The sequence below is a fragment of the Syngnathus scovelli genome, chromosome 4 (assembly GCF_024217435.2).
Source record: "Syngnathus scovelli strain Florida chromosome 4, RoL_Ssco_1.2, whole genome shotgun sequence".
Lineage (NCBI taxonomy): Eukaryota > Metazoa > Chordata > Actinopteri > Syngnathiformes > Syngnathidae > Syngnathus > Syngnathus scovelli.
Genome location: NC_090850.1, coordinates 9,694,092 through 9,709,235, shown reverse-complemented (window position 1 = coordinate 9,709,235; position 15,144 = coordinate 9,694,092). Strand labels below are relative to the sequence as shown.

At 40.9% G+C, this 15,144-nt stretch overlaps 1 protein-coding gene across 6 annotated transcripts in view; it reads right to left on the bottom strand.

Annotated features, from left to right (window-relative positions):
• uacab (uveal autoantigen with coiled-coil domains and ankyrin repeats b) overlaps nt 1-15,144 on the bottom strand; it is a 35,927-nt gene that overhangs the window by 18,390 nt on the left and 2,393 nt on the right. For 3 of the 6 annotated variants that reach the window (XM_049717698.1, XM_049717703.1, XM_049717699.1), the window contains exon 2: nt 5,821-5,951. In XM_049717698.1, the coding sequence (XP_049573655.1) occupies nt 5,821-5,951 (131 nt within the window). Of the gene's footprint in view, nt 1-5,820; nt 5,952-6,307; nt 7,007-8,393; nt 8,546-15,144 lie in introns of those variants that run through there. The other 3 variants (XM_049717701.2, XM_049717702.2, XM_049717700.2) reach the window with 3 other exon arrangements.

The following is a 15,144-nucleotide window of genomic DNA, read 5'->3' as shown; positions in this document are numbered from 1 at the left end:
GTTTTTAATTACTTAAAATGCCAAATACACCAAAATAATTGATAAATAAACAGTAATCTGGGAAAAGTTTTTTTTTTTAATCATTGGATGAGCGGCTAACTGTTTTTGCCCCAATCCACGTCGGGTTTAGAAGCATTGTGCCCTGTGCAGGCTGACTTTAGGACGAAATCTACGTACGCAATTCATCAAGCCAAATGCATGAACAGAAAAACACACAATGTAGTTAACATCACGCAAACACAACAAACACTTGTGTTGTATCATAACATTGTAGGTAAGGTAGATTTATTAATGTCGATTTTGTTCATGTTGATGGCTGTTAGTAAGGGCAGTTGCCTTTTGGATTACCGTAATTTCCGGACTATAAGTCGCGGTTTTTTTCATAGTTTGGATGGGGGGGCGACTTATACTCAGGAGCGACTTATATATGGTTTTTTTTCACAAATTTTTACTTGATCATTAAGACATCACTTACAAGTATAGTTGACCACTTCCCATGTTATTTTTAGTATAGTTGATCACTTCACATGCTTTCATTTCTTTATCTTGAACATATTCAAAACATAAAAAATAGAGAAAACATCAAATAAAGCAATTAACACTTTAAAGCACCATATCCAAGTCCACTGTCTGCTGTATGTACACTTGCTCCATTTTTGCTCCTCTTATATTTATTATTATTATTTATTATTATTTGTTTATTTATCATTTATTCAATACTCTTATTTATTCATTGTTAGTGCCTTCTTGGTTTTTTTTGTGTTGCTTGTATGCATATGTGTCACGCCCGTGCCACTTCGCTCAGCCACACCCCTTTCGTTACCGTAATGTCTGTCACCTGCTTCCTCTTGTTACCCTGTGTATTTAAGCCCTGCCCGTGTGTTTCTCCCTGTCGGTGTCTACTGTGGTGTCCATTCCTGTTCGTGCCCAGTGTTCCTGTTCGTGTCATCTGGTTTTCCCTCGGTCTGTCTGAAGGCTCACGGTCAGAATTTTAATCTTGTCCAAGGGGACTTCATGTCGGTCAGTCTGTCTGTTTTGCTGGCCGTGAGTCTTCCTCCCGTCTGTGTCGTCGGTTCCCCACCTGCCTCCCTTCCAACTCCTTTTCCCTGCAATAAATCCTGGTTCAAGCTGCATTTGGTCGCCCTGGCTCAACTCATTCCTGACAGAAGACACCGACCATCACAGCGACCAGCGCTTGGACCAACCCTTTGCCGGCTCCCGCAACTGCTGCATGGTCGCCAAGGAGATGAGTTCAAGCGACGCAAGATGCACGGTTGCCCCCCCCCAAAAACAGATCCGACGGCGCGAATCCAGCGGCCGCCACTTGTTCCGGCGGCGCGGATCCAGCGGCTGTCACCGTCGGCCTTCAACGGTGCATGACGCACGGCCGCCCCCCGATCCAGTCCCGACGGCGCGGATGCTGTGGCCGCCACCAGTTCCGGCGGCGCAGATCCAGCGGCCGTCACCCAGTCGGCTTCAACGGCGCATGACACACGGCCGCCCCCCGATCCAGTACCGACGGCGCGGATGCTGCGGCCGCCACCAGTTCCGGCGGCGTGGATCCAGCGGCCGTCACCCAGTCGGCCTTCGGCGGTGTGTGACGTGCGGCCACCTCCCCATTTCCTCCCGGCCCATGTTGGACAGTCTTGGGTTTTTTTTCTTTTTTGGAACGTCGGGAGCCGTCCCTTGTGGGGGGGGTACTGTCACGCCCGTGCCACTTCGCTCAGCCACACCCCTTTCGTTACCGTAATGTCTGTCACCTGCTTCCTCTTGTTACCCTGTGTATTTAAGCCCTGCCCGTGTGTTTCTCCCTGTCGGTGTCTACTGTGGTGTCCATTCCTGTTCGTGCCCAGTGTTCCTGTTCGTGTCATCTGGTTTTCCCTCGGTCTGTCTGAAGGCTCACGGTCAGAATTTTAATCTTGTCCAAGGGGACTTCATGTCGGTCAGTCTGTCTGTTTTGCTGGCCGTGAGTCTTCCTCCCGTCTGTGTCGTCGGTTCCCCACCTGCCTCCCTTCCAACTCCTTTTCCCTGCAATAAATCCTGGTTCAAGCTGCATTTGGTCGCCCTGGCTCAACTCATTCCTGACAATATGTGTACTATCTCACCGAGGGATAGAGGAAATGTAATTTCAATCTCTTTGTGTGTCTTAGTATATAAAAAAAATATATCGACGATAAAGCAGACTTTGACTTTGATAAAACAACCAAAAAAAATTATATTTTCAGACGAAACTGGATGAGGGCGCTCTAAATTTTACCGTTGGCCGTGACTCATCAACTGGGTGGGCTTAAGAAAAATGGCACCAAAAAGAAACTCATATTTTGCAGGTTACAAACTTCAAGTTGTAAAATATGCAGCTGAAAACAGTAATCGAGCAGCAGAAAGAAAGTTTGGAGAACCGTGATGTACCAATGGATTACTATTTCAAGTGACGTCAGTAGCGCGGCGCGCCGGTTGTTTACATACAAACGTGCCCACACAAGGACTACCGGCATCATTAGCGGTGATCATTTCTAAGTGACACGGAGGACAAAGAGTTTGAAGGAATTAAGGATTTGGAGTGACATAGAAGGTTTGAAAAACTATTATGGCTTTTACGCACGCCCGGTCTCTACTGAGTCGGGGGCCGACGATCGGCCGAGTGGCTGTCCGCGAACGGTGCGCGGGGCTCGGACATGGCCATTACGCACGCCCGGTCAGTCTGGAAGTCCACGCCGCCACACGCTTGGAAGTTTGTTTTGTTTAATAAAGAGCCGTTTACCAAACCTACGTCTATCCTTGTACTTTGTTAACGCTACAATATAGTTATATAGTAGATCTGTGGAATAAAGACGAGGCTGACGTCAGGGCGCACGCGCGGCGATGTTGACAAAGGACGAGGAATTTGATCGATGGATTTAATGGAATTAAAGTGCACGGATGGTTTGATAATATTATTGGCTTGTATTATAGTTATTTAAAATATAGTTTATCTATCGTTATATGAGCCTGTGGAATATTTTGAAGCGCAAGCGCCCTCAGCCGTGCGCACCCATTGTTGACAAAGAACGATCGATGGATTTAATGAATTGGAGTGACACCGATGGTTTTATAAACATGTTATTCATGTAATAGTTGTCCTTAATCACTCTATATGTTACGTCAGGCCCGTTCTCAGCTCTTTGTTTGTGTTTGTCACGTTAGCATACCTATCGTTTAGCCTGTTGTTGCTATTTAATGAATTGGAGTGACACCGATGGTTTTATAAACATGTTATTCATGTAATAGTTGTCCTTAATCACTCTATATGTTACGTCAGGCCCGTTCTCAGCTCTTTGTTTGTGTTTGTCACGTTAGCATACCTATCGTTTAGCCTGTTGTTGCTATTTAATGAATTGGAGTGACACCGATGGTTTTATAAACATGTTATTCATGTAATAGTTGTCCTTAATCACTCTATATGTTACGTCAGGCCCGTTCTCAGCTCTTTGTTTGAGTTTGTCACGTTAGCATACCTATCGTTTAGCCTGTTGTTGCTATTTAATGAATTGGAGTGACACTGATGGTTTTATAAACATGTTATTCATGTAATAGTTGTCCTTAATCACTCTATGTTACGTCAGGCCCGTTCTCAGCTCTTTGTTTGTGTTTGTCACGTTAACATACCTATCGTTTAGCCTGTTGTTGCTATCGTTTAGCCTGTTGTTGCTCGTTCATGACTGTTTTTGGTGTGGGATTTTGTCGAATAAATTGCCCCCAAAATGCGACTTATACTCCGGAGCGACTTATATATGTTTTTTTTCACTTTTTGGGGCATTTTATGGCTGGTGCGATTTATACTCCGGAGCGACTTATAGTCCGGAAAATACGGTAATATTTAGATTTTTCTTTAAAAAAAAAAAAGCTTAGTTTTAAGTGAACCCAGAATAATATTGTTACCACGTTGTTAGAGATATCTGGCAAAAATTACGAGATATGGAATTTTGTCCGTATTGCACAGCCCTACTTTCACTTCAAAACCACGGTGTTGTAACACATACAGATTGTGGCATGACATTGTCTTACTGAAATAAACTGGGACGTCCGCAAAAAAGAGCATACGTTGCTCCAAAATCCATTTGTACGTTTTAGCATCTATGGTGCCTTAACAGATGTGCAAGTTACTTATGCCATAGTCACTAAAACACTCCCCCTTTATCATCAAAAATGCTCTGACGCGTGAGCAGCAGGTTGGCCTAAAACGTCAGAGAACTTCCCATATGGCTTTCGCTTTGCATGGAAGAGTTTAACTGTGTTAACTGACAATGGCTTTCTAAAGTGTTCCTGAGTGCACGTGGCATTTCTCCAGATTTTCTGAATCTTTTGAGGACATTATTGATCGTAGATGATTGCACCCAATCCTTGCTTGTGAACGACCGAACCTTTCAGAGATGCTCTTTTAGTACCCAATCATGACATACACAGGCGAATACAGTATAGCCCCAAGTCTTTAATTCAACATTGACAGTCATATATTGTTGTTAAAATAATAAAAATGACTGCTAATCTTTGAATAATAATGGGACCACAGTCAAGTATGTGTGAAAGTATGTGGCGAATTACACAACTAATGCCATGACAGGCATTACTGTGTTTGTTCAGCTGGACGCCTAAAGTAATTACAATGCTAATCCATCTTGCGAACACCCCTATTAATAACAAGTACAGACTGACAAACAAATTACGACAAATTGAATTAATGCATTAGCAGTTTGTGTTTCCCGCATAGAGAAGTCTTTAATAACCACTGGCGGTCACCATTCGACATTCTTTCCTGGCTTTTGCAGCAGCCAGATTGCTCTAGACACGCGTTTGCCTGTGTGTGGCACACTGAACTAAATGTAGACTTGCTGAGTAGCAGTTGTGGTTCATTTTTGTTTTGGGCAGACCAAGCAACAGGATGAGGTCCGGGTTACAGCATTCACTTCGAATACATTCGAGCACAATATTATGATAAATCTGAGATCAGGACTGAATGTTTTCCTGCTTTGTGCAACAGTGCTGAAAACCAATTTACACAGACTGGAAATATTTGTCGGATTAGAGGCTCTATAGTGATAAGCTATTAAAGTAATTTCCAAATTGACCCTAGAAGAGGCCAAAGATTGCAATATATTGGGCGGTCATGTGACTTCATTTCATGAAACGTGGAGTCAAGTTTGCCTGGCTTTCTCTGCAGAAAATTGGGAGGCTCCATAACAAAAATGAAACTATGTAAATAAAACATGTCCATTCAAGATGTCAACTGATCCCAAAAATAGATTTCATTTCAAGCAAAACATCTGTTTGACTTGATGTAGTGAACACCACAACAAAGCAAAGCTGAATTTTTAGTTCCTGTGAGAACTACCCAAAAAGCCCGTGGCCAGTGTGGTCAAGCCTCGAGAGGCCGCAAACATTCTTTTGACTAACTCCGACACTGACCTCCGGAGGCAGATGGCCATTTAATGGGACAAGCTGGATATATATAAAGCCCAACAGTTAAGCAAAAATGTAAGGCAGTTGGATGAACATTTAAAGTGAAACCTTCTCCATAACTGTCAGGCTTTTATTGCAATTTTGAGCGTGTCAGTAAGTGAGACCAAGCCTTGAGGTCATAAAGAAATATTTATGAGTAAACAGTTAAGACCTGAGCTAACAACTTATATTTTTTTCTAAATATGAGCAGGAGCAATATGCTCTTAGTGTATTGGTAATGAATATTTGAAGTGTTTTGTAAAGGTCTCTACTTCTGTATGTCAACAGACAGTGACTGGGCGTGAGCATGTCTGAGTATGGAAAAGTGCGTGTCTGTTTACTTACGCAGAGCGTCCCTCCACATCAAGCTTGGTTGGGATGATACCCTTCTTGCTCAGGACAGCAGCCGCCTTGTCCACTTCCCCTCGTTCCACTGCCTTCATCAGCCGATCATCATGCTTGTTCCAGTCTGTGTTCTGACAATAACAACACAACACTATCAGAGATGTAATCTTGGACAGTTGTTGATAGAAACATAGTTTAGATCAATGATTAAGATCTACAATTTTTGGTGGGGTTATTTTATGCAAATCAAAAGTGTTATATGAAGCACCAGCACAAAGCCGGATTAAATCAGAAAATACGGTCATACGTTTTATGGTAAGTGCATTACGGCAAGCGAGAATGGCAACTTGTTTGCTGCATTTGGCTGCCAACAAGCCACCAATCATAAAGTTCAAATACCGTTTTGTCTAGCTCTAATTTTATTGGAAACGCATTGAATAAAACAAAAAACAGCATTTACTAGTTGCTCTTAGAAAGAAGTACCTACAAAGTGCATGGACGTGCATTTCAGCCAGCGGCTCATCTTGGGTGAGTGGAGCTGGTCCTTGCACCGCGCTACCGAAAAGGTTGCCAGCGTTCCGGTTTAAAAAAAAAACAAAAAACAATTAGAAGGGGGAAAAGGGATGCTATTTTCCTATATGCACTCAACCAGTGAGTGCAAAAAAGGGGATCAAAAGCAGCAGAGGTCCTCTCATAAAAGGCTCATCCTCTGGAGTGTTCTTCATTCGAGCATTCCTGGGTTTCTTACGGGCTCTGCCTGTAAGTTCAGCACTGCACAGCAGTCGATTCTTCAAGGGAGGATAAGGAAGAATGGAAGAGGAGGAAAGAAATGGAGGTGGAGAAGCAGTCGGGCCAGCCCCTGCCAGCCGTTGGGACCTGCCCCGGCCGGCAACTGCAACTCCTCCTCGGGGGGGAAGTCAGCTCAGCTTGGCTTCTTCTCAACTCCACCAAATGTCTTCCGCTACGCTCGTCAAAATCTTACATGAGTTGCCTTACTCAGTTTTCTTTTTGACAGTCTTCCTTCTCCTCTCTGGACTGCTTTCAGGCTGCCTACAGTCACAGGGAGCAGGCTGCTTATCTACAAAGCCTCTCTCTTTCCCAGCTTCTTTTTACTGTCTGTGGTCTCATGCGTCTTAACCCCCAACAAATGGCAAGGTCAGTCAAGCTCAGTGGGGTAAATATGTGGGCTCTCCGGTTTAAAATATCACCCCCTCCCTGGTAAATAGCAGTGGTGCAGACAGCCTGTAGACTGGCTACCTCTTTTTTGGACTTGCAAACCTTTCTATAGTGACTGATTGGAATACAGGAGCCAAGAATACATTCTGCACATTACTGCACCATGAGTAATGGCTAAAGAGTCACCACGCCTAGCATGAAAGAAGTCCATCCAAAAGACACCGCGTACATTACTACCCCCCACCGTGTACCCCATCTGAAAATATTAAGGCCAGAGCGGGATTAGTGTTTGCACATTTGAAAGGGTCTTGCCATTTACACACATAGCGTATTAGTTGGGCAAAGGCTACTGTTGACCCGTCCAGCTAAAGACAAGAGAGCTGCTTTTACAAAGCCCCCTCATCCGAGTTCCACGATAGCAGGGTTAAACGTCAGCCTTTGTACAACCAGCCATCTGAGACTGAAACACAGTCGTACCACCACCACCGATGTAGAGCGGTGGAAAAAAGTCAGTGAAAAGTCACTCTTAAAAATAAGAGTGAAAGAGATGAGGAGAGTATCTAACGGAGAAAATTTTCGGGTCAGAGTGGACTCGTGTTACTGGCCTCTCCTCAGGAGTGGTGTAAAAAGAGCAGCTCGGAGATCCAACAACACGCACAATCCTCCACATGACAGGTCATATTAAGAAGTGGGTGTCAATTTACGAAAGCTGCTCACCCTGGCATGGAGACCAAGGTGCCAAAATGGCACCTAGCTGCTCAGCATACTGTAGAGCACATCAAGTAAAGATCTCACATGCGTTGATTGTGTGTGTATTTGTTTGTCACGCTGTTTATGTACTAGTTAAAAATAGAGCTGTTAGCAAACAAAATACAACCCCAGAGTTAGTTGCTTTTGAGGAGAGCTGGCGCTATAGAGGAATACAACACACACTTTGAGAAATCAAATAGACATGTCGTACTTTGACCCTCAGGTTTAATTTGTTCTACGACTAGATCACAACACTGGTCATACTTTTGTGGGGATATCAGAGCGACAGCATATTGAGCATGTATTTTGAGAATTTTATTCACCATCACTCAAATGTGTTAAACTGAAGCAAACATTTCAACTTGCACAAGACATTATTAAACAATCCATTCCACACAGCCATGCAAATTCCAAAAGATTGCTGTGCCCGTCCGTCCCAAGTAAAATCATTTTAGCATAAGACGGTGAAAGGATACTGCCTCCTCAATTGTGAGGCAGAAGCATGTGCTAGCATTGTCACAATAAAAGTTAAAATAGTTAAATACGAATAGCCTGTTTTGGCGGGACAAAGCATTAATACACGTCTTGTTTACATGTATCTAAAGGTAGCATGTCAGCATATCAAGTTGCTATTTAAACACACTGACCTTTGCTGCATAACATCACCTGACACACCCAAGGTGTTTAACTATTCACACATTCTTTCTGCCTGAAAATATTTCAGCGTGAGGCTTCTGTCATCCTTTACTCGTGCTATTAAGCCCTCAATACAGGCTGTAACTCTTCACGACACCTTGGTTTCCTGCCTCTCTCCCAGCAAGACTGACGGGTCTCTAATGTCCTGAAGGATGAAATCACTGGCAGCAAATAGAAAACCAGTCATCTCATAACAGCCTCCTGCCAGGACACAAACATAAAACTGTAGGCTAATACGTAAACGGATACTGCCAAACTACTGATGTTACAGATGTGGTTTCACAAGGTTATGGAGATGGTGGTGAAATCTATCATAGTAGACATACTGTATGTATCTATTTGTGATTCATGACGTGGTATGAAATGTCAAAGTTTGATCGAGAAAAGCTAGGCACCTTGTTCAAAGTATTAGTAATGCATGCATTTTCAAATAAATGCGGTTTACATTAATCCACTACTATCAAACAGTTAGTTACTTTTGAACTCAACTACATGCATTAGGGTTGACCATAGTAATTAAGCATTCTGTCAAATCGAACAATTCATGCAAAATAATGTCACTACTCCAGTTTCCTCCCACAAAAACATGCATGGTAGGTTTATTGAAAACTCCAAATTGTCCGTGATTGGCTGAGCCAAATAAGACATCCGTAGTGTTTCCCACAAATGCATTTAGCTGAAGAGTTCCGCCAGAAATAAATTTTGGCCACAACAATAATCCGGGGGTACCATTTCCCATTTTTGTTGTGGTATGATACTGCAAATACCGCGCCTCAAGTATCAAACATATAGCTGGGTAAAGTTTGGTCATCGATTTATGTGGTATCATCTCAAACAGTTTTCCCATCACCTCAATGGAGCAGGTATAATGGTTGTCTCATCAAAACATCAATTAACTTAAAAGTTCTATGATTAAGAGAGTTGTAAAGGTGATGTTGTTTCTATTCCTATTACAACAATTCAGAATATTCCCACTAGGATATTTTCTGCTACGTGATTATTCAATAATCAAACAAACACTATTCTCACTGATAAGATAACACCTTAAAACAAGTTTCTTATCCATAAAGTCATGAATATTACACAGTCTAGTATACGGTAATGATTTCCAAAAATATGTTCCATAAACAATAAATCGCATTGACTATTTAGGAAGATGAACAAAACCAATGCCTACAAATTCGGGTACTGGTCAGTATCACAATAGGGTATAACATTACTCCACACTTGGTCTGTGATGATACCTAAATTAGACCCTAATCACCAGTTGCTCCATTCTATCATCACTGGAACCAATGACATATTGCATTAACATAGCTTCATGCTCATGAAAAACACGGTGACATGCTGATTTATTGGTGCAATATACTGTGGCGGTAAGACCCCAAATCCCTGCCTGTATCGGAGCTATAACGATAACATTATGAAACTAACTGTGTCATAGCAATATCCAGAAACTATGCGAGTCCAAGTAATTGCCAGGGTAGTCACGTATGCATGCTGTGAAATAAGTACTAAACAATATTATTTAATATATTCCACAGTGCGTCCCAGTAAGTCTGCAACTAAAAATGTAAAAAATTTTTAATGTCAAACGATAGTTATTTTGGCCTTGCAAGTTCAGATTAAACTATCTGAATTTAGGGTCTTAACTGTACTTGGTGACCAGGCTATAAAAACAAAATAGAATCATATCATCAAAATGTTATAAAAGCTTCTCAAACTGTAGCCCAAAATAGGTTTTGTGTAAACGACTCTGCCCGGGTTAGGGCAGGGGGATGAATTTCACATCACTTTTGTTGTTTTTACAGCTCAATCCAGGCGTCATCAGTACATTCCACTTGCATTCTTGGTAGGCCTTTGGTTACATTTATCATTTTCATTATGACAGTGAGAGCAAGTTTTTGTTCATACAGTTCACAAAAAAAGTTTTTTTTAACCCAAATATTGTGCTTGTCATAAATCTGTTTGCACCTGCCTATTCCTAAAATCATACATCAATCAATCTGTTGAGAATAATAATCCATCCACTCATTTTCTGAACCACTTATCCTCACGAGGGTCACAGGCATGTTGGGTAAAAATGTTAATTATTTTAATTGTTGGCTGCTCACTGTTTGAACTGCAATTCCCCAAGTCCAAAGACAGTGATTTAGTGGTAAAGTGAAATACATTTTTATTTCAGAGTTGCCATGCAAAGTATTCATTGGGTGTATTTCAATTTTACACCCTACTCTCCCTCCACCATTGGGCAGCGACATCTACCTGGCAGTTTGAACTGTGCAGCTGTCTGGGGATGTAGCATGCAAATAAAACAAATTAAGGCAGGAGAATGTGAGGGTCAAGAGTAGGGCACAACCTTTTTTGGAATCCAATGTTGATATGGGGGGGGGGGGGGGGGGGGGGTTAGGGTTAGGGTACCATATTTTCTGGACTATAAATCGCACTGGAATACAAGTCGCACCAGCCATAAAAAGCATAATAAAGAAGGAAAAGACGCATGCAAGTCACACTGGAGCATAAATCGCATTTTGGGGGATTTTTTTTTTTTATAAAATCCAACACCAATAACAGACTTGTCATCTTGAAAGGCAATTTAAAATAAAAATAGTATAGAGGCAACAACAGGCTGAATAATTGTACAGTATGCTAACGTTAATGACACAAACAACGACCTGAGAACATGTCTGGTATGTTAACATAAGATTGTAATAGTTATTCAAATAACTAGCGCATAAATAACACGCTAACAAGTTTATCGAACCATCCATGTCACTTGAAATAATTAAATCCTACGAAATCTTCATCCTATCACTTATAAACAACTCCACTAACGCCGGAAGTGGAAGATGCAGCGCTTCCTCTTCTATGTTGTTTACGTCACTCAGCGTCAGTTGCAGTTCCAATTATTCCAGAGGCCTAGAGCGCCCTCTTTGGTTTTAGTGTGAAAATGCCATGTGAAATGATCTGTGTTAATAATTTCACACGTCGCTCGAGTATAAGTCGCACCCCCGGCCAAACTATGAAAAGAACTGCGACTTATAGTCTGGAAAATATGGTTATTATTATTAATTGTTTAACTAAAATAAAAATAGATCAAATTATAAATGGGTTTTGAGATACCTCTGGTTGCTGTAAATTGGTGGTAGTTCATTGTGCAGGTGGAACAACTTTAAAACCTTATCAATGAAAAGTAAGCAAAAGCTAGCCGAACGATGCACGCGTTGTCAGGCACTCATGACAGACAGTTAATCTAAAATGGGAACATGTTGAGTCACTGTTAATTTCACCAAATTACAGTGCCCTGTTGGAATGCTCCGTTCAGCCCATTACTGTAAACAGGTCTGGCTGTAGTTGTCTCTACTGAGAAGCGTTGAGGGTTAAATGAAGTCACAGCTCTACTTAGTGGACAAACAGTGTAAAGACACCATTCAGTCTGATAATTCTTTGAAATATTATGGTAACTTTATTTAGCTTTAATTTAAATCAATACATATCCGACATGAGAGGCACTGGGGGTACTATAGTTTTCACAATTCTTTTCAAGAGAGAGTGTCAGCTACAGCTGTGTGATATACTATCTACTGCCTTATAGTACCAAAACTACTCACCCTACTCAAGTGCCAATGAAGAACTAATTCAAGAACAAATGCAAAAAAAATATTTCAGGCAAGACTGGTGGTGGAACAGCACATCAATATTGTGTAATAAAATAAAATGAAATAAAAATGCTGTTGTTTCAAAGCACCTATCAGATATAGTGGTTCAATAGTTCAGTAATTATTTCCCCATGTTTTTCAAAAAAGTTAATCCTTGAAATATAGTGATATAGATTTGAAGCTACCACATAATTTTGTGTGTGCACACAGAATAATTGTGCTTGAATATATATGTTCCTATTCCTCAGTCCAAATCTAATACTACGTGTTGGAATGCTCGTACGCATTCATTCCGCACACTTTTACATGTTGATAAACGAGGCCCCAGACTCCCTACGTTTTGGGACAGACCATTGAGATTTGTGATTCTTTCTACGGTTCACACTGCCAGAGGGAATATCAGTCTTTCATTTGGCCAAGCCAAGTGAACTTTGCCCATGTCAGTGTTCCAATAGAGAGACTTAAGATGCAATAAAGTCATAATAACACAGTTGTGCAAATGTGGAGATTAGAAAATCAGTTTAATCAGTCAAAATCAAAATTGCTCATGATCACTTATTGTGAGAATAGAGGACTATTGTTAAATCTGTACAAAAGCTACTATAATACCAAAATAATGCTATTAGCTGAATTTATCCCTAATGGATTAGCCAATTCACACCTTCTAGGCCTTAAAAGCTTAGTGAAGAATATTAATGTTTTATTTAGTTCTAGACCTACTATATGTTTTGTTCAGGGCCAATACAGAGACCAATTATTGGTATTGTATTTTTTAAGCACAAGTTTTACCGATCAAAAAATACATCATGAAGATTTTAAGTTTCTCTGGAGTACAACGAGCATTTTTATGGGAAAAAATATTGTACAAAAAGTCAAACTTGGACTCATTTTCAAAATCCCCATTTTGTACATTACATTTTTCCCTTTACCTTTCAGATTTTCTTCAAATTTTGAGATGTGGTTGGAAATGGTGGAAGACACATTATTTTTTTTGCTCCAAATCTCCTAATTGAAGAGATGAGACAACATGGAAATACGCACTTTAAAAACATCAGATTTAACGTCAGATTCAGAAGTAGAAGGCAATCGTTTCGGGCGTTCTATTAGCTTCCGTCACCATGATTTTTTATCTTCTTTCCAAATTTTATGAAAGTCATATGCAAAGTGCCTCCCACACTGAGGGTGAAAAGATGAATCATTTGATTCAGAGGATTTGCTGAATCAATATGGAATTGAAGGGGAAGTTGCTGATTCAATATTGAACCACTATAAATACACATACGTATTGTACATACATACTTACTAATTTCTCAAATATGTTTAGAGTGCCTATTGCTATTTTTACCAATACACACACACACACACACACACACACACACACACACACACACACACACACACACACACACACACACACACACACACACACACACACACACACACACACACACACACACACACACACACACACACACATATTCAAAGAGGCTAGTACATTGAACATAAAAAAAACAATAAGAAAAGACATTTGAGATGAGGGAGAGCCCTCAATTCCTATGTTCACACATTCTTTTGACAGCAGATAAAGATTAGTCGAGAACAAGCGTGTACGAACCTGCCTAACACATAACAAGGGACCTGTGAGTGACAAATAACATTTAAGAGAGATCTCCACCCAGTCTTAAGAAACATAAGAGTACACACACACATTGCAAACTTGTTTGAGAAGCTATGTGGTACAATCAACATTCAGGCAATAAAAATAAACTCCACAAGGATTACAACGATCAGTGGGAACTTGACCTGTTTGAAGGGTGAATGGTTTATTTTATTTGTGAGGGGAGAAAATTAGTGATATGGTCTGTAAACGACTGATTTGACATTTAGACCGAGCACAATTTCCGAAAAACCATAAGATGTAAAGATAAGGTTTAATGTTGCACATGGGATACAATTGCCTTGTTTTATCCCATCGTGCCAAGTTTTAAAAAAAAAAAAAAAAAAAATGTCTTTGCAATACACATTCTGACTGCATTGCAATTCCAAATAACATGCTGTAGATTATATTCAAGTAGAACGAAAATTGGTCAGACAATGTTTTCAACACACTACCACTTATTTTCTTCGTGTAGACCCGCAAAGATTTTCCCATGCCATGAAGGAGCAGAAAACTAATTTGTCACAAGTGTCAGGTGAAAGAAAAAACAAACAACAACTGCCATAGCACAGCTTGATGAGGCTTAGTCTGAGCCAAGTCACAACAGTTTGCTGCTCATCAGCAAAACTGGTTCCTGCCGCCACTGCTGCCGAGCATGCCTAATACTTTAACATATGGTATGTAGGCATCTGTGTGTGCATTGGTAGAGATGATTTCAGCTGTACCCTGACCAAAGTGGGTCAACGAGCTTCAGCCCTCTCGCATACCATCATCCATGAGAAGTGGTGGACTCTCAAATATTTGCTACTGCGTATAAACATCCACAGGACCAGACAAGATACATGCCTGGAATATTAAAACAACACAAATCTAATGAGTTGGCGTACAAACACTGCAAGCATGCCACTGCCGGCCTGCACAGCATGGGAGCACAGACGGGTAAAACCGGAGATGACCTCATGGCTGGCCCCCAAAGAGCCAGACAATAATCCTAAAAACACAGACTGGTCACCCTCCCACACATTCTATCGCCAACACGGCACCCTTAAACCACGGATGTTGTATGAGGCTTTAAAATGAACTTTGGATAAAGACACATGAATCATCACTGCTTAACACTGATGTACTTATACGTATGTCACTATGTATCAATCAATCAATCAATACACCATTTGTTCAAACTAAATACGTACAGCCACACACAGTGAGACAAGCTGGCTTTTATCAGTTTACTTGAGACACTCTTGGACTAAAATATGTTTTGTTTTGCTTTTGTTTGCTTGAAATGAACCTGCACCTCATATTAAGGCCATAGTAAATGTTATTAAATAGATTGTAATGTCACTGCAACATTATGCAATGCTATAGAAAGGCTATCATCAAATT